General features: G+C 52.0%; 2 protein-coding genes across 5 annotated transcripts; both read left to right on the top strand.

Annotated features, from left to right (window-relative positions):
• Window positions 1–3,388: 3,388 nt before the first annotated feature.
• SLC39A1 (solute carrier family 39 member 1) lies at window positions 3,389–8,086 on the top strand. 2 transcript variants are annotated; one of them, XM_049880579.1, is made up of 4 exons: window positions 3,389–3,454; window positions 4,203–4,432; window positions 4,609–4,739; window positions 6,450–8,086. In XM_049880579.1, the coding sequence occupies exons 2-4, from the start codon at window positions 4,246–4,248 to the stop codon at window positions 7,104–7,106; spliced, it is 975 nt and encodes a 324-aa protein (XP_049736536.1). In that variant the 5' UTR covers window positions 3,389–3,454; window positions 4,203–4,245; the 3' UTR covers window positions 7,107–8,086. The 2 variants fall into 2 exon arrangements, with proteins under 2 accessions (XP_049736536.1, XP_049736538.1); XM_049880581.1 differs by having other exon boundaries at window positions 3,408–3,454; window positions 4,214–4,432.
• Window positions 8,087–8,517: 431 nt separating this feature from the next.
• CRTC2 (CREB regulated transcription coactivator 2) lies at window positions 8,518–18,316 on the top strand. 3 transcript variants are annotated; one of them, XM_049880577.1, is made up of 14 exons: window positions 8,518–8,816; window positions 11,547–11,648; window positions 11,731–11,849; window positions 12,647–12,706; window positions 13,346–13,414; window positions 13,583–13,686; window positions 13,787–13,816; window positions 13,962–14,041; window positions 14,157–14,206; window positions 14,335–14,579; window positions 14,939–15,342; window positions 16,629–16,898; window positions 17,364–17,547; window positions 17,665–18,316. In XM_049880577.1, the coding sequence occupies exons 1-14, from the start codon at window positions 8,664–8,666 to the stop codon at window positions 17,880–17,882; spliced, it is 2,088 nt and encodes a 695-aa protein (XP_049736534.1). In that variant the 5' UTR covers window positions 8,518–8,663; the 3' UTR covers window positions 17,883–18,316. The 3 variants fall into 3 exon arrangements, with proteins under 3 accessions (XP_049736534.1, XP_049736535.1, XP_049736533.1); XM_049880578.1 differs by having other exon boundaries at window positions 8,519–8,816; window positions 13,977–14,041; window positions 17,361–17,547; XM_049880576.1 differs by having other exon boundaries at window positions 8,519–8,816; window positions 17,361–17,547.
• The last annotated feature ends 701 nt before the right edge of the window (window positions 18,317–19,017 follow it).

Genomic DNA, 19,017 nt, shown 5'->3' with positions numbered 1-19,017 from the left:
ACTGGTATTAATTCTTGCAAAAATTTGAATGGGCTGAGGGTAAAGACAGGAACAGGATCTAACATTTACTGAGTAATTATTATATGTCAGGAATTTTCACATTACTCATAATCCTCATAGGGACTCAGAGTTGGTAGAGAGAAGTTAATTTTCTCAAGATTTGAATGTCTGAGCCCTTGTTCTTCACATCATACCAAGCTGCCTTTCTAGGACTTTCTCAAATTTCTCAAGCCTGTCTTTCCTGCTCATCTTCTGCCTGAATCCTGCTCAAGTAACAAAAAGACAAAGCAGGCTTCCTAGACTGATGCAGAACTCTATGGAAAGCAGAGCTGTCCTTGCTTAGCTCTTTCCTAGAGCAAGAAGGTAATTAAATGTTTGGGCATGTGCAGAGATGATTAAATGGAAAAAGAGTCAGCTTCAGTTAGTGCTAGAATTGGAAGGAATCTCTGCTATCATCTGCTTGTCTAATTTCCCGCTTTTCTCTGATTGATTAAGCATCAGAGTGGGAAAATGACTTACCGAAGCTCACATATCGAATTAAAATAGAGCTAGGACTTAAGTCCAGGTGTCCTGACTCCCAGATCATGATTACATGTTAACGTTACTAATTACCAGTCTTGAGAGCATAATTTGCCACAGATAAACTATACCATATATATTTCCTTGAATAATCTAGTATTGCCTCTAATAGTAATTTTTTTTTTTTTTAATTAAGAGCTTGGAGTAGCAATGATTATTATTATTACCTGGTGGGACTCCAGCACCACATTTCACTTCCCTCCTGATCTTAGAGCACTATATAATTCCTTTCTCAGAGGCCCTTTCCCTCAATGAGTCCTCACATTCCCTCTTTACTTAAAGAAGTTGCTAGCTTCCATTTCCAGAGTGATATCAGAGGTGTCACCGTCCTTTCTTCAGGCAATGTCTTAGTTATCTAGTGCTGCTCTAACAGAAATACCACAAGTGGGTGGCTTTAACAAACAGGAATTTATTTTCTCATAGTTTAGGAGGCTGGAAGTCTGAATTCAGGGTGCCAGCTCTCAGGGAGGGCTCTCTGTCTGCTCTGGGGGAAGTTCCTTGTCTCTTTTCAGCTTTTATTCTTAGGTTCCTTGGCAATCACGTGGCATGCTTCTTCCTCTGTTTGTGCTTGCTTGCTTAATTTCCTCTTTTATATCTCAAAAGAGATTGATTTAAGACATGCCCTACACTAATACTGCGTCTTTAACATAAAAAAGAAAACCCATTCCCAAATGAGATTATAAAAGACAGGTATCCAAAACCCAAACCAAACCGATTGCTGTTGAGGCAATTCCTACCAACAGCGACTCTATAGGACAGGGTAGAATTGCCCTATAGGGTTCCAAGGCTGTAAATCTTTAAGTCAGCTGATTGTCACATGTTCCTCCTGCAGAGTGGCTGTTGGGTTCGAACCAGCAACCTTATAACTGGTTAGCAGCCTAGCAGCCGAGTGCTTAACGACTGCACCACCAGGGCTCCTTCACCACAGGTATAAGGGTTAGAATTTATGACACATTTTGTTGGGACACAATTCAATCCATAACAGGCAATAAGGCTTTTTTGCCTTTGCAAAAAGAATTATCAGAATACGCTGAGCCGCCTTCTTTATTTTCCTTTGTACCCTCCCCTCCCCTAAGGTTAGAAGAGGTTTTTGGGAAAAGAGGATCCAAGCTGAGGAAACAGTGAAGATCCTGAAGTGATAATACCTTGGTACTTTCAAGGAACAGTAAGAAAGCCCATGTGTTGGAGAGGTGGAGATTGAGAGCTGAGGTTGGAGAGAACCCTTTGGGCATGATAAGAATGGCAAGTTGGCTGTGCTGAGAGAGGCTACAGAAATAAGCCCAGGCTGGAACCAAATTACTGGGGTGAGGGCTGGGGACCATGGTCTTGGGGAACATCTAGCTCAATTGGCATAACGTAGTTCATAAAGAAAATGTTCTACCTCCTGCTTTGGTGAGTAGCGTCTGGGGCCTTAAAAGCTTGTGAGTGGCCACCTAAGATACTCCACTGATCTCACCCAATTTGGAGCAAGGGAGAATGAAGAAAACCAAAGACAAAAGGGAAAGATTAGTCTAAAAGACTACCACAACTACCACAGCCTCCACCAGACTGAGTCCAGCACAACTAGATGGCGCCCAGCTACCACCACCTCTGTCTGGGACCCTCTTTTGTGATCCCGTCACAAAATTCTAACACACACACACAAACACCAGACTTACTGGAGAAACCTTGAGAGTATGGCCACCGGACACCCTTTTAGCTCAGCAATGAATTCACTTGTGAGATTCATCCTTCAGCCAAAGACTACCCATTGCCATTGAGTCCATTCTGGCTCATAGCGACCCTATAGAACAGAGTAGAACTGCCCCACAGAGTTTCCAAGGAGCGCCTGGTGGATAAACTGCTGACCTTTTGGTTAGCAGTTGTAGCTCTTAACCACTATGCCACCACTGTTTCCAGCCAAAGATGAGACAGGCCCAGAAAACAAACAAGACAAAATGGGCACACCAGCCCAGGCGCAAGGAGGAGAAGGCAGAAGGGGACAGGAAAGCTGATAAAGGGGGAGCCAATGTTGAGGAGAGGACAGTGTTGACATGTTGTGGGGTTGGCAACCAATGTCACAAAACAGTATGTATATTTTTTAATGAGAAACTAGTTTACTCTGTAAATCTTCATCTGAAGTACAATTAAAAAAAATCGTATCTAAAAAAAAATTAGCTCAGGCCATCGGTCCTGAGGAAGGGATAATTTTCAGGAAATGTCCGCTCTGTTTTCCCCCTTTCCCGCTTCTGCATTATCTTTTCTTTCGTGTGGGTGACCGTGGAGGGAAGTCAGGAGAAGGAAGTCAGTTTTAAGACGGGAAATGCCTTTCCTTCGGCGCCTTAGTGCACTGAAGGGGTCTTAGAGTTCTCTGAGAGATAAGATAAGGAGACTTTGGCCCAAGGCCAGGCAGAAGTCCTGGAAGTAGACGTGGGGCGAAAGGCTTGGAAATGTGGGGTGGGGGTGGAAATGTGGGGTGGGGGTGGGGGAGACAGAGTTAGGGCAAGCGAAGAAGCACCAGCCTTGCCCGCTGAAACTCTAGCTTCCTCTTTAAAAAATCTCCCAAATGACCAATTTATTCACCACCCAGCTCGGGCCCACCAAACCCCCACAGCTGCGCCCCAGGTTCGCACCCCGAGTCCTCTTCTCGTCCCCTCCCTAGCTCTCTCACTCTCGGCTCGCCCCCTCCTCCGCCCGCCTCCCGCCGCCGACCTCTGATTGCTCCTAATACCCGTCACTCCCGGCTGGCCCCGCCCCTGCCGCGCTGCCATTGGTAGCCGGGGGCGGGTACGCAGAGGCTGGGTGGGGGGGCGGGGAGAAAGGAATGAGGAGGGGGCGGGAATTCCCGACTTGAGGCCGGAACCGAGCGGATACCATGTAGAGAGCCCCTAGCGAGGTGAGTGCGTGCTCTCGGGGGTAGGGCTCGGGGCTAGCCGCCCAGGCCTCCTAAGGCCTGGGAGCCGGAGTTACAGTTCTCGCCATTCTTCATCTGTTTCCCGGGACCCTGGCGGCGTCAACCTCGCCTCCCGGAGTCCGGACTTCCAGACACCGCCCTCAGTGTCCTCTCAGCCCACCCCGGGACCCCAGACCCCAGAACCCGTCTTTGGCCATTTGTCTAGACGTCCCAGCCTGTGGCGTGAAGCGCTCGTTCTCTGCTTTCGGGGAGATGGCGCTGGGGAAATGGGAGCGGGAGGGCGATCCAGCACCCAAATTCCTCCTGTCCAGGTGGTCCACGAATCCTACCCGGGACACCCTCCACCGCCCCGAGCGCCCTTCGCTTCAGCTACCCCTTACTAGGGTAGGGGCCTGACCTCTACTTGCCTTAGAGGACCCTAGCTCTGGGGTCTGTTTGGAGGCAGCCCCTAGTTCTCTGGAAGCGCCAGTGAAAGAGTAATGAGATATTCATAAAATCCTTCTCATGCCTCAGTTTCCCCTTTGCTAGGTCCCTGAATAAGTCACTAGGGAGGGCTAAAGTCTGAGGAGGAGGAAGAGGAATGTTCCCCTGTACAGAGTGGATCAGTCACCTTGGGTTGGGGGAGGTCAGAAAGTGGCTGGGGTGAGGAAGGAGCAGCACTCTTTTGACCAGCCTTCCCCTTACTTTGGCCCTTATCTCTCCTTTAATGACCATTCCCCACCCACTGTAGTCTTTTCCTAGGTCTGAGAGTCATTGGAACTACCACAGCTACTATGGGGCCCTGGGGAGAGCCCGAGCTTCTGGTGTGGCGCCCTGAGGCAGTGGCATCAGAGCCTCCAGTACCTGTAGGACTGGAGGTGAAGTTAGGGGCTCTGGTGCTGCTACTGGTGCTCACCCTCGTCTGCAGTCTGGTGCCCATCTGTGTATTGCGCCGGCCAGGAGCTAACCATGAAGCCTCAAGTAAGTCTCTTCCCTTGCTGCCATGAAAGTTCTGAGTCTTGGAGCAGTGAAAGCCCTGGGGCTGGGGGAGGCAACCGAAGGATGGGAAGACAAGAGTAGCCATTGGTTGAGTTAGGGTAGTAGGGGCTGGAGGGGGTTCACTTGCTCATTCTGCCCTGTACTCCACTCCTGCCCAGCCTCCCGACAGAAAGCCCTGAGCCTTGTAAGCTGCTTCGCAGGAGGCGTTTTTCTGGCCACCTGTCTCCTGGACCTGCTGCCTGATTACCTGGCTGCCATAAATGAGGCCCTGGGGGCCCTGCACGTGACGGTGAGCACTGGCCAGGCTGTATGTGACCCCGTGTGCTGGGAGTATTCAACGTTTAGGAGCGGTGCATTGTATGGATCAGTTCAAGTGTCACTCGATGACTGTATGGCAGGTTCTTGGTGTGTGACCTTATGAATTGTAATTTTGGGTACAGGGCACAAGGCTTTCTGTGGGCTCCTTTCCCCACTACCCAGTCCAGACCCCTATGAGACAGTATGAGGAACCTTATGACCGTGTGTGATCTACTCTGTGGGTTTTCTGTTTTAGCCTCCAGGAAGTTAATAGTGCTTCAGGAATAAAGTGGCTTCCACCACTTTCCTGAAGGACTGGGAATAGGGGTTTCTGCAGTCCTAGGAACTGTGGAAGGCAATTCTCAGGAGTCTGGTGTTGCTGACCAAAAAGTTTATAGCCCAAGGAAAGGGGATGTGGGGAAGGATCAAATCTAAGGCATAGGAAAGGCTCATTATAGGAAAAAAAGAGACAGCTAGGTGGTGGTGCCAGAAAACATCCTGTTTTCCCTCCTCTCTTTCCCAAAGACTGAGGAAGTAACACTGGATGTAACTCTCTATGTGTTGTTACTGAGCGACCCTGTGTCTTCATGTGACTGTGTGTAAGCCTAGGCTGAATGTCTCTGAATGTCTCACATGGCACTGTGTATGTTTGAGAAGCTGCGCCCATGTGTGGCCCTGTGTTTGTGTGACTATATGGGACATTTTATGTACATGTACATCAGTGACTCTCAACTGGAGGTGATTTTGCCCTCCGGTGAGCATTTGATAGTCTGGAGCCACTTTTGGTTGTCACAACTGGAGCAGGAGGGATTGCTACTGGCATCTAGTAGGTAGAGGCCAGGGGTGCTGCCAGACATCCTACAATGCACAAGATTAGGCCCCCCACAACAAAGAATTTTCTGATCCAAAATGTCTATAGCACCAAAGTTGAGAAGCCCTTGTCTGCATATAACATAACCTGTTGCATTTGAGTCTCTTCAGAATCATAGCAAATACAAAGTGATACACAGTAATCACTCAGATTATCATGTCATTATGTTAAATATAAGGAGCCCTGGTGGCACAGTGGTTAAATGCTCAGCTGCTAACCAAAAGGTTGGCAGTTCAAACCCACCAGCTACCTCCACTGGAGAAAGATGTGGCAGTCTGTTTCCGTAAAGATTTACAGCCTTGGAAACCTTACTGGGCAATTTCAGAATCCACTTGACATTAATAGGCAATGGGTTATATGTAAGGAGCACTGGTGTGCTGTTGTTAAATGCTCGGCTGCAAAACAAAAGGTCAGCAGTTTGAACCCACCAGCTGCTCCATGGGAGAAAGAACTGCCCCATAAGGTTCTACTCTACAGAGTAGAACTGCCCCGTAGGATCTCCAAGGTTGTAATCTTTACAGAAGCAGACTGCCACATCTTTCTCCCACAGAGTCACTGGTGGGTTCAAACTTGCTACCTTTTGCAAGTGTTTAACTGCTGCACCACCAGGGTTCCTTACGTATAACATGGTGACAGAATAATCTTTGTGATTTTCTATCACTTTGTGCCCATGTCATCAAGTGACTCTATCTTTGTGTGACTGAGAGTGGCCCTGTGTTTGTGTAGGATCCCAGGTCAGTGCAACTGGGCTTCTACCAGATTCTGCAGCTTACTTCCCCTACACATTCTTGGCCTGTCTCCTGAGCTCCTTGCTGCCTCCTCTGCCCACAGCTCCAGTTCCCCCTGCAGGAGTTCATCCTGGCCATGGGCTTCTTCCTGGTCCTGGTGATGGAGCAGATCACACTGGCTTACAAGGAGCAGTCGGGTCCCCCACCTCGGGAGGAGACGAGAGCTCTGCTGGGAAGAGTGAATGGTGGGCCACAGCACTGGCATGATGGGCCAGGGGTCCCACAGGCAAGTGGAGTCTCAGCAGCACCCTCAGCCCTCCGTGCCTGTGTCCTGGTCTTCTCCTTAGCCCTGCACTCGGTGTTCGAGGGGCTCGCAGTGGGGCTACAGCGAGACCGGGCTCGGGCCATGGAGCTGTGCTTGGCTCTACTGCTCCACAAGGGTATCCTGGCGGTCAGCCTATCCCTGCGGCTGCTGCAAAGCCACCTGCGGGCACAGGTGGTGGCTGGCTGTGGAATCCTCTTCTCATGTATGACACCCCTGGGCATCGGGCTGGGTGCAGCTCTGGCAGAGTCGGCCGGGCCACTTCACCAGCTGGCCCAGTCTGTGCTCGAGGGCATGGCAGCTGGCACCTTCCTCTATATCACCTTTCTGGAGATCCTGCCACAGGAGCTAGCCACTTCTGAGCAGAGGATCCTCAAGGTCATTCTGCTTCTAGCAGGCTTTGCCTTGCTCACCGGCCTGCTCTTCATCCAAGTCTAGGGGGCTCCAGAAAGGGGCAGGGGAGGTTAGGTAGCAGGGGCCCCTGCTCTCTCTCCCTGCCTCCCTCACACCCTGCCCAAGTGTATATATAATAGGCAGGAATGGGGAAGGGAGGCACTGAGGACCAAAGAGTTCTCCAGGAGCTAGGGATAGAACCTTTGGGGGCTATATAATCAATGAGAGGGAAGTAGGCAGACAACAGCCTGGCCCCAGGCCCAAGGGACAAGAGATGACTATAAGAGAATTTAGAATTAGGGAAGACACTGACTGTTGAGATTAGGGGCTAGACACTACACACAAAGGCAAACTGACACTGAAGAGGCTGGGGGTGGGCACCCAACTACTATGGGGTAGAGGTATGGATAGGGCATAGTCCCAGAGTTAGCAGTCCACTTGGTTCTAGCACATTTCAGCACTCTGCCACTTGGAGTTGACCCTCCTATTTTTCTTAACTCCTACTCTTATGTCTCCCTCTTCCCTTTTCCCAGGGGGCTAGTGCCAAAATGGCCTCTTTCAGCCACTTTTGGTACCTTCTCTGGCCTCTCCATTCCTGTTCACTCCCCTATTTTCAAAGTGCCAAATAAATACCCTCCCTGTTTCTCAAAGCACAGTTATGGCACTGAGCCCTGCCCAGCACCTCAGTGAAGGGGACCTGCTTTCTCTTGATTTTAGTCCTGGATTCTAGGGTGGGGCAGAAATGTTTGTTGGCTCAGTTTGGAGGTGGGGAGGGTTGGCAGAGCCTCCTACTGCTGCTGCACCGTAGGGATACAGGACGTGGACGTAGTCCCCATGGCCAGATGATAAACACTGAGCTGCCAAAACTTTTTTATATCAGAGGAGCCTAAGGGGGCAGGGGGAATCTCACCCCTGGAGTTATTTTTGGGGAGAGAAAGCTGTGCATAAAGGCCATATTCTCTAGAATCTATTTTACTAACTGACCTGTTTTGGGATGTGTTATCCAAATAAAAGATGTTTCTATAAATCTGTACCGTATCTGATACATTTGTCTTGGGAAAGGGGTGGGCATGCTTGAGGGGACCTGAATCCCAAATGTTTACAGTTGTTTGAAGATCATTGGTCTGTTTTTATTCAGGCCTCTCTGGTTCCCTTCCCTGAAGATGACCAAATCTTTACTCCTTCGCCCTTTTCTTCTTCCCGCTTTGTCTCCACCTCTTCCCTTCCCTCTCCTTAATTCCTCTGCCCTGCGGATTCGTAATCTTGGGACCAATTCAGAACTACTCTTCCCAGCTTGCCCCGCGCAGGGAGTAGCCGAGTGGGAGGAGCAAAGTGCCCAGTTCCCGGAGTCAACGGGGCTGCTGGGAAATGGTGTCCATTTCCTTTCCGTGTTGCGTGACTAGGGAGGTGAAGAAGTCAAGTAAACAAACTACAGTTCCCGGCGGCCTCCGCGCACAACAGGTCAGGGCTAGGCTGGGGCCGGTTCGCGGTGCTCGCTGAGGCGGCGGTGGCGGCGGCTACGGCTGGAGGAGCCGGGCCGGAGCCGGCGGCGGAGGCCGTGGCTTGTACTGGGAGGGTGGCGGGGTGGGACAGGGGAGGAAGATGGCGACATCGGGAGCGAACGGGCCCGGCTCGGCTACGGCCTCGGCTTCCAATCCGCGTAAGTTTAGTGAGAAGATCGCGCTGCAGAAGCAGCGTCAGGCCGAGGAGACGGCGGCCTTCGAGGAGGTGATGATGGACATCGGCTCCACCCGGGTGAGGGGCCGCGCCGGGGAGCGGGAGTGAAGCAGAGCAGTTACGGAGCCGAGAGCCGGGAGCTGAGAGGCGGGGCGGAGCGGGGGCGGGAGCCGCGGTGAAGGAGGCGGAACGGGGCAGCGGGAGCCGCCGTCTGGGAGGTGCGGGCTCAGGGGTAGGAAGATGGATTTTGCGGGGGGTGGCCGAAGCACTGGAGAGACTGGGGATGTGGGAGCGACTGGGGGCCGAGTACGTGAGGCGGGAGTGTGCAGTGGGGGTGGGGATGGTCCCCTGAGGCCGGGCGGAGGTAGGAGGTGGGTGGCCCTTGTGCATCCCTCAGTTCGCGCGGGGATTCTACTGAAGCATCCCCGATATTGGGTTATAGGTTGGGTAGATGGACTTCTTGTCCCTAGCCTGTCTTCTCTGAGTCGATGATCTCTAAGTTGGTCCCCCTGCCCTGCTGTGCCACTGTTCAGTACTTTGGTATCTCCGGGAAAAGGCCCCTTGAATGGTTTGAAGAGCAGCGCTGGGTATAGTGGGGCAGGAAGTCCCCTCCTGCGTCCCGTCCCTTTGCTTCCTTTTTCAAATACTTTTTGTGGTTTCCTGACATGAATGAAGGTGAGATCCATTGCTCACAGACTGGTACTTGGTATTTTGCCCTGGCAGCGTTGGAGGAGAGGTGGGGCTTTGAGTCCTGAAACCGAGTAACCAGTTGGCTATAGGTTATGTGGAACCCGTTGGTTTGGAGAGCTTTCTAGGGAGATGGTTGCCTTGTGAGTCAGTTTATTGGGTACTTTGTGTAGGAAATCTTCATTCCTAGGAAGTTCCAGAAAGAAGGCACCCTGGCAGAGCTGCCTCTGAAGCCCCTTGGGCCCTGGTTTCTTGCTTTCTAGGGCCGGATGTCAGAGGCAACGGGGTGGGAGTTCGCTCAACTGATATCTAGTGGTAATTTAGGGACACGTTACTCTCAAGACAGCAGGTTGGAGTATTGCAGTGATCTCTCATGGCAGGGAGTGAGAATGAATTTGAGAAGAAATGGTAGCACATAAACACATTTCAGGGCTCTTTTTACTGGTCTAAGATGGCATCTCTCTATGACTGTGACTCTGACTGATTGTATTTTTGTGTGTACCTCCCTTGACTTTGTTAGTTTTTGTGTGTGTGTGTGTTTTCCCTCTTTGAGTCTCTAGGGACCATGTGCCCCAGTTTCTGGGGAGTTGGGACAGAAAGAGTCATGTGGGGAACCAAATCTAGTGTGTGTGTGTGCACGTGCGTGCGTGTGCGTGCATGCCCATCACTCTAACCACCGTGAGGATCATGATTTAATTTTTGACTGCTCCCCTTTAGGAGTTTTTGATCATGGTGGGGGAAGAGGGAAGAGGTTGGGAAAGAGGCCAGAGTGCAGCTGACAGCTGGAGGCCCTGTCCTCTGGATTATGACTCTAGCAGAGGTATGGTAGGGCCTTAGGGCTTATATGTGTAAAGAAATAAAGACTGTGAGAAACTCAAACGGGGGTTTTTATCTTGTCGTATCTTAGTTTGTCAAAAGGCACACCACCCTTCCACCCACTTGCCCCAATGGGTGGCTGATGCACAAAAAAGTGTAATGGGCACATATGGCCAGGGTCTGAGGACCCAAGAGTTCAGAAATAGAGATAAGAGATCAGGGGCTCAGCCTTTTATCTGGCCATCTGGAAGGGCTCACTTGAGGCAGATACGGTCATGGGGGCCTATTCTACTTAGAGGCTGGGATTGCTGTATATATTAGTAACAGTCTTGAAGTGGTCTAGAGGTCAGCATAGTGCTCACTGAACACCCCGGGGTAACTTCTTGGAATAGAAAGTCAGTTCTGATGTTGGCCTAGGTACAACAGTGTGACCCTAGAAGCTCCTGGAACTTACTCTTCCTCCCCATGGCCTTGCCCTGGATCTGTTTTTTTGGCTAATGGCAGTGGCTGAGCCTCAGAAGTAGGTGCTCACCTCTCACAGAGGTGAGCACCTATCTACAGGAGGTCTGTAGACAGACTAAAACCATGCCAGGATGAGGGTTGTAGTGTCTCACTCTTGCTCTAGGCATATCTCCCCAAAGTGGAGGTGAGCCTAGGGAAATGGCTCTGGACCAGGATTTCCTCTCCCAGTCTCATTCTCCAGTCTTCCTGCCAATGCAGGGTCCTTAGGATGCGGTGGAAGAATGTCACTTAGGTTTTGGCACTGTTTTCTAGCTAGGAAAGCCATCATTCCTTGGATGTTCTGGGCAAGTGGCAGGGCTTAGTAGGCAGGAAAGAGGCTGCCAGTAATAGCTCTGTGGCATCCACCTGTGGCCCTCCCCTCATCTTCCAATTAGTCCCAGACACATCTGGAAGGGAAAGCAGAGTCACCTAATAGGCACTTCTCCCTAGGAGTTAAGCCATGTGACTAGCCTAGGGGTTCCTAGAAGCCCCTCAGGGACTCTGCTTAGACTGATGCCAACTGGGACAATCCCTGAGCAGAGTGTCAGGCCTTGCCAGGCAGGGTGATGCCAAACAGTAGTGATTTCATTGATGAGGGTAGGCTGTAGAAAGGCTGGGGTAGATTGTTTGCATTAGGTCTCAGTGGGCCTTTTCCCCAGCACTCACTTTTTTTTTTTTTTTTCCTAAAAAGCTCCTAAAAGCAGCAGCAGCATCATAGCCTGATGACAGGGATGGTAAGGGTGGCCAAAGAGAACAGTGCTCGGAACCCTCCCCTGACATTCCCATTTGTCCTTCATCTCTCAGTTACAGGCCCAAAGACTGCGACTGGCATACACAAGGAGCTCCCATTATGGTGGTTCTCTGCCCAATGTTAACCAGATTGGCTGTGGCCTGGCTGAGTTCCAGGTGAGTGGACACCAGCCAGGGAGGAGCAGAAGCTCTTAGGCAGCTTTCCCTGCTGATTTGATGCACCTGTCCCTTTTGGCAGAGCCCCCTTCACTCACCTCTGGATTCATCTCGGAGCACTCGGCACCATGGGCTGGTAGAACGGGTACAACGAGATCCCCGCAGAATGGCATCCCCACTCCGCCGCTACCCCCGCCACATATCCTTCACAGAGGGTTTAGGGGTCTGAAGGGTGGCAGGATGGGCTTCCTTAGGGGGTCATGGTAGGAAGGGGCTTTAAGTGTTGTTCTTTCTTCAGTCCTTTCCTTTTCTAGGAGCTGTCTTTTACCCAGCTTCCTTGAAAAGTGACCATTTGGCCCATGTGTCAGCATTGGCTCCTGTGACAGGGACTTGCTGTTCCTGAGACTATGCCCTCCATCTCTGGCTGACTCTGACTGCCTCACTTCAGCTCGCTCTTTGTTGCCAGAGACAGGGCTACCTGATATGTCTCTTGCCAGAGGGGGTCTGGTCACTCCTCCTTACACTCCTCCTTACTTTCTCCTTGCAGTTTTGCCCTTAGCTTTCAGTCTCTGAGGCCTCCACAGACCTGTTTGCCCCAAACCCTGCCCAGATATTCCTCCTGTATTTTTTTAGCTCCTTTAGGTCTGATTTCCTTCTTGTCTTCTATTCTTTGACCCTATTGTTGCCCCTTGTAGAGGAAGAGAAAGGTATGTTTCTTGAAACAACCCATCTGGTACGTCCATTATTCTCTCCTCTGGTCTCTTCAGGAGCCCTGGTGGCACAGTGGTTAAGAGCTCGGCTGCTAACCAAAAGGTCGGCAGTTCAAATCTACCAGCTGCTCCTTAGAAACCCTATGGGGCAGTTCTACTCTGCCCTATAGCGTCCCTATGACTCGGAATTGACTCGATGGCAATGAGTTTTTGTTTGTTTGGTCTCTTCCAGTCCTTCTTTCTTTTCATCCCCTTCCCACTTTTTTCCATAACTGGTGCTGTTCACATTGACAGTTCTCCCTACAGTCCTGCCTACATATCTCCTCCCCCGGAGTCCACCTGGCGCAGGTAAGTGTCCAGGGCAGATAGAATCTCCTGCCCATTCTCAGACATGTCTCTGGAGGGAACTGGGATTGCTGGGCTAGGGTTTCAACAGTACCTCCTCCCATAAAGGCTGGGCTGGGAGGGGTGGGGGGAGGTGGAGTAGGTGGGTCAGAGTCCAGTCTTGGCCATATTGACACGAGTGGCCAAGTCTCCCAGTCCAGCCAGGGCAGGACCAATGGGAACTGTGGCCAGGTCGGGGTGTGTGTGTAAGGGGAGGGGAATGGCAGGGAGGCAGGTGAAAAAGCTGCTTCCTCTCAAGAGTGGATGTTTGGGGGGTGCTCTGGCACCCCTTGATTTCTGAACCCCAGCCCTTGTCCATCTCACTCCCAATACTCATGCCCAGCAGAATTGCTGGGTTCCGAGATTTCCATTCAGCTTGTCCTGGCAGAGAAGTTGAAAAGTTTCCAGATTTTTGAGATTAATTGGGGGAGGGGGTTCATGGGTCAGAGACATTAAAAGAACCAGAAAGAAAGAAGCATGATCCTGGCTGTCCAGCCCTCTCCACCTCTACCTTGGTTGCCCCACATTTTCCAACCCCCATGCTGCTTAACCTTCTTATCCATTGCTAGCCTTCCTCCTCAAGACTTTGTTTTTCCTTCCCAGGACAATGCCCTGGGGCAATTTCCCTGCAGAGAAGGGGCAGTTGTTTAGACTGCCATCTGCACTTAACAGGTAATGGCCCTTGTCTCTTTTAAGCCACATCCCTTTCTTGTCTCTAGTTTCCTGGGGCCTGACTTCCTCACCCTATCCTAGCCCAGCTACTGTTTTCCTCAGCTGGGCAGGGTTTGGGGACCAGGAAAACCTGTCACTGATGCTAGCTCATCTCTGCTTCCCCCACAGGACAAGCTCTGACTCAGCCCTTCACACAAGTGTGATGAACCCCAACCCCCAGGACACATATCCGGGCCCCACACCTCCCAGCGTCCTTCCCAGCCGCCGCGGGGGTAAGTGGCCATGTCCCAGGATAGAGAGTAGCCATGGAGCTTTTGTTTGAAGCAGGTAGGCGAGTGGGTGCTACAGCCAACTCCACCACCTTCCTTACAGATTTTCTAGATGGCGAAACGGACTCCAAAGGTATGTGTTCCTCGTCACTTGTGGGCACTGAATTTCTGGGCTAGTGTTGGAGGCTTTGTGCAGGGCCAGGGAGAGGGACTCCCTCCTGCCTGCCTTTGCCTCCTGTCCTACCTTATGGCTCCTTCTCCAACTCTCCCATCACCAGTCTTTCTCTTTCAAGTCCCCGCTATTGAGGAGAACTTGGTAGATGACAAGCATTTGCTGAAGCCATGGGATGCTAAGAAGGTAAGTGTGGGCAACTGGGTGTCACCTACTATCCCCCTCCTTTCCATGGGGCGGGCCTCCCAGGGTCCTCACCCAGCACTGTCCTCATTTTGCACATTCTTCCTTCTGTCCTCAGCTGTCCACATCCTCCTCCCGACCTCGGTCCTGTGAAGTTCCTGGAATTAAGTAAGTACCTCTGTGAGGTGTGCGAAGGGGTGGAGGAAGGAAGTACAGGGAAATGTGGGAGACTGATCTCCATTCTTCCCTGACCACTGCCCCCCATTTATGTCTTTCTTTTCATCTCCTTCCCCCAGCATCTTTCCATCCCCTGACCAGCCTACCAGTGTGCCTACCCTCCCACTTGTCATGAACTCGGGAGGCTCCCTGCCTGACCTCACCAACCTGCGCTTTCCCCCACCGCTGCCCACCCCTCTGGACCCTGAAGAGACAGCTTACCCCAGCCTGAGTGGGGGCAACAGTACCTCCAATTTGACCCACACCATGACCCACCTGGGCATCAGCGGGGGCCTGGGCCTGGGCCTAGGCTACGATGCGCCAGGTGAGTGGCTGTCCTGGCCATGTGCCCACAGGGTGCTGCCTGCCTGGAGGGACAAGGGGAGGGAGACTTGAGCACCTGGGATCTGCCTGTGGCTGCCACACCAGCCCATCACCTCTCCACCCCAGGAATCCCTCACTGCAATTTTCAGCCAGTGAGAACTGGTAGGTGTGGCTTTTCCTAGAAAGAAAATGGAGAGCAGCCCCCAGGTGGGCAGTGCCAACCTCACTGTTAGGGACAGAGTAGGGAGGACATTGTGTTGCCACATCCATAGTCTGGTCACTGCTACCCATTCCAGGCGGAAAGGGGCCCAGTGTCCATCAGTAATGTTGGCATTTCTGGTTTTTTGTCTGTGCCTGCAGGACTTCATTCACCTGTCAGCCACCCATCCCTGCAGTCCTCCCTAAGTAATCCCAACCTCCAGGCTTCCCTGAGCAATCCTCAACCCCAGCTCCAGGGCTCCCACAGTCACCCCTCACTGCCCGCCTCCTCCTGGGCCCGCCACGCACTGCCCACCACTTCCCTGGGCCACCCCTCACTCAGTGCCCCAGCCCTCTCCTCTTCTTCCTCCTCCTCTACTTCATCCCCTGTGCTGGGCGCCCACCCTTACCCACCTTCCACCCATGGGGCCTCCCCCCGCCACCGCCGTGTACCCCTCAGTCCCCTGACTTTGCCTGCGGGCCCAGCCGACGCCAGAAGGTCCCAACAGCAGCTGCCCAAACAGTTTTCGCCAACAATGTCACCCACCTTGTCTTCCATCACTCAGGTATGCGTGGCTGCTTTCCCTACATGTCTGTCTCCCTTCCCCCTTCTCTTCTGCTAAGTTCTCTCTCTCCCACCCTCTCTCCTCAAATACCTCGTCTCCTTACTCCTGGTACCCCCCCTTCTTATCCATCCCCTTTCTCTGCTCTTCACTTGCCTCATCTTTTATCCATCTCAACTCCTCTTTGCTTAAGAGTGTAAACCTTGTTGGTTAAACTTTTGGGCTTTAAATGCTGGCTGTATCTCTTACTAGCAGTCTCCTTGGACAAGTTATTTAATTTCTATGAGCCTCAGTATCCTCATCTATAAAACCAGGATGATATTGTGGGGACCCAGTAAGGTAATACTTCCAAAGTACTTAGCACTGTGCTTACTGCAGGTACAAGCTCAAAAATGGTAGTTGTTCCTCTCCCATTTCTTTTTCTCCCATTTGTTCGTTTTTTTCGTGCCTTCACCCTTGTCCCATCCCCTTTCCCATTCCTCCTCCTTTCAAAGAACTCACAGAGTCAGAGAATCTCACATCATAGAGTCTAGTCCTTTGATTTTACAGATGAGGAAACTGGGGCCCAGAGGAAAAATGGCTTTCCCAAGTTTACACAAGTTAGGGGAGTTGAACTCAAAACTTACTTCAGGGCTCTTTCCTCAGTGCTTAAACTCTCAGCTGTTCCCCCACCCCACTTGCCTCCCCCGTCTTTTTCTTTTTTGCCCCCTCTCCTCCCCTTTTCTTCTTACCTTAATGCCCTTCTATCCCCTGTCCTCTGCCCTCCTTTCTCCTCCTCCTCCATTGCTGTTCCCTGGAATGTGTGTTCTATGTTCCATCTTTACTCAGGTCCCCTCTCCAGTAGGAAATACTGAGGCTAGGCCAGCAAGGGCTCTGTTCTTTTGGAGCCAGGACTGAGCCTAACTTCCCTCCCTCCTTTCTTCCTTTTTCCTCCCTCCCTCTCTCCCTCTGGCCTCTTCAAGGCTTTAGAACACAAGTTCTCAACTTTACTGTTGTGTTATCGGTCACTTGTGAGGTCTGTCACAAGTACTTGATTACTAACAATAGTTAAAGTACCAAAGTTTAGGAGTGGTTTACTTCTGGAGTAGATTCAAAATTATTCATACATTAGTCACTTTCATCCTGATAATGCATTTTCGAGTAACGGCACCAAACCCCAGAGACACTCATTGGAGCTTCGTCATGTTTATATTGAGAATGGTTGCAGCCTGAGAGTGGGGAGTCCTAAGATCTGCTCTTGGGGGTACCCTGAGGGGTAAGCTTCCCCCTTTTTCCTTGCTTCTCTTCAGGGCGTCCCCCTGGACACCAGTAAACTGCCCACTGACCAGCGGCTGCCCCCATACCCATACAGCCCCCCTAGTCTGGTTCTGCCCACCCAGCCACCTACCCCAAAGCCTCTACAGCAGCCAGGGCTGTCCTCTCAGGCCTGCTCAGCGCAGCCCTCAGGTGGGCAGCCCCCAGGAAGGCAGCCACACTATGGGACACTGTGCCCACCTGGCTCTAGTGGGCACTGGCAACAGTCTTACCACCGGCCAATGAGTGACTTCAGCCCGGGGAATGTGAGTACCCAGGCCCCTGGCTCAGAATCAGGGGAGGGGCTGATCGGGGGACTGAGTGGTGTCTCTGGTGTATTCTCAATTGGGAAATCTAAGATAGGGGAGATCCCCCCAGTTAACATAGTGCTTCCAGCTTGGGGCTCCTCTCTTCCTGCATTGGCCTCTACTCCCCTACCCCTGGCCCTCTCCTAGCTGACTCTTCCCAGCTTGCTCTTTGATGGCCAATGCTTAGACCCATTCTTTTCCTAGCACACACGCACACTCTCCTGTCAGGTATGGCACCTCGGGCCCCAGCGCTCGCTGCTGTTGCTCTGGTTACTACCTCCTCCCTCTCTCTCTGGATCTGTCCCTGGGGGGCCATGAAGATTGCTGGGCAAAGGGGATATGTTAGCAGGGCTAGGCAAGACAGGCAGGAACACCCTGTTCTGAAGCCCACTTCTTCAAGGTCTGTCTGTGTATCCATAGCAGGAGCAGTTCAGAATGGAGAACCCATCAACCAGCCTGGTGCTGGATCCCTCCGACTTTTCTGAAGGGCCTGGATTTTTAGGGGGCGAGGGGCCAGTGGGTGGCCTCCAGGACCCTCATGCCCTCAACCACCAGAACTTGACACACTGTTCCCGCCATGGTTCAGGGCCTAACATCATCCTCACAGGTGAGCGGTGTGTGGATGGTGATGGGAGTGGAAGGAGGAGTGATACGTAGGAGATTGAGGGGTCTTGGAAGAGTTTGCAGGGCATAGGGTCCTCACACATTTCCTTTACTCACACAGGAGACTCCTCCCCAGGTTTCTCTAAGGAGATTGCAGCAGCCCTGGCTGGAGTGCCTGGTTTTGAGGTGTCAAAAGGGTTGGAGCTGGGGCTGGGGCTGGAGGATGAGCTGCACATGGAGCCACTGGGCCTTGAAGGGCTAAACATGCTGAGTGACCCCTGTGCCCTGCTGCCCGATCCTGCTGTGGAGGATTCGTTCCGCAGTGACCGGCTACAGTGAGGGGACCTCCTCACTCACCATCCCTCTTCCTGGCCCCATTCCCTATCACTGTCCCTTTCCTCCCTTCCCCCTGGCCAGTAGAAACTCCACTCTCTGCCCCCAGATCCTCTTTCTAATGTGAATGAGGGATCCCAAGAATGAGAGAAAGCAAGGGGTTTTGTCCAGGTGGCCCCTGAATTCTGCACTAGGGGTGGGCCTGGGGAGCTCAAGGGAGGTCCTAAAGCACTTGTAACTTTGAACCGTCTGTCTGGAGGTCAGAGCCTGTTGGAAAGCAGGGGGTAGAGAGGAGCCCCGGATGCAGGGCTTGTCCGGATGCCTGGGGGTGGGCAGTGCCAGCCCCTCCTCAACACTCTTCCCCTTGCAATGGAGGAAAGAGCCAGAGTGGATATTATTTTTTATTAAATATATTATATGTTAATAAAAAAATCATATCAAACCGTTACTGTGTTTGACTGCTGTTTGGGGTGGGGCTGAGGATTTAGAAAATTCTTGGAGGCATAGACCCTTTTATCTGCTGTGGTTTTTGCTCTGTGGAAGGACCTTCAAGACTCAGGATTTGTGCCTGGCATTGGACTTGGGGGCCCAGGCTGGATGTAGGCTCCGTGGCAGCAGGAAGTCACCTCCTGTGCCCTCTTGTCTGTCCAGGGCCCTTCTGCAGCATCAGGGGATGGGGGCTCTGACTGGTGAGACAAGTTGCTGTTCTTCCTCATCCCCGAGGCCTGGCAGTGATTCGGGGTAAGGAGGCATCTGCTAGTTGAGCTCACGGGTCTGATATTTCAGGTGAAATGACCCCAGCTCTCTCGGGGGTAACTGGCCTCAGCGCTAAGGCTGCCAAGGAGTGGGGATTTAACATCTACAGGCTCCAGGTAACTCTCAGACTGGTGCCCTCTTCTTTATGGCCCTTTAAGCCTGGAGAACTTAGAGACAAGTGGTACCTGGCCAGCCCCTGGCCTGTGACCCTAGATCTCAGGGAAGCCCTCACTCCTCTCTGCTCACTGTGCATGACTTCACTTCACCCTCCTGACTTCTCCACTCATTGCATTCATATTTTAATTCAACAGATGCTTGAGTACCAACCATGTTCTGAAGATTTTGTCTGTCTGGGTTGGCTTGCTAGCCCTCTCACCATCTGGCC

The sequence above is a fragment of the Elephas maximus genome, chromosome 3 (genome assembly GCF_024166365.1).
Source record: "Elephas maximus indicus isolate mEleMax1 chromosome 3, mEleMax1 primary haplotype, whole genome shotgun sequence".
NCBI lineage: Eukaryota > Metazoa > Chordata > Mammalia > Proboscidea > Elephantidae > Elephas > Elephas maximus.
This window is presented reverse-complemented; position numbering and strand designations above follow the sequence as displayed.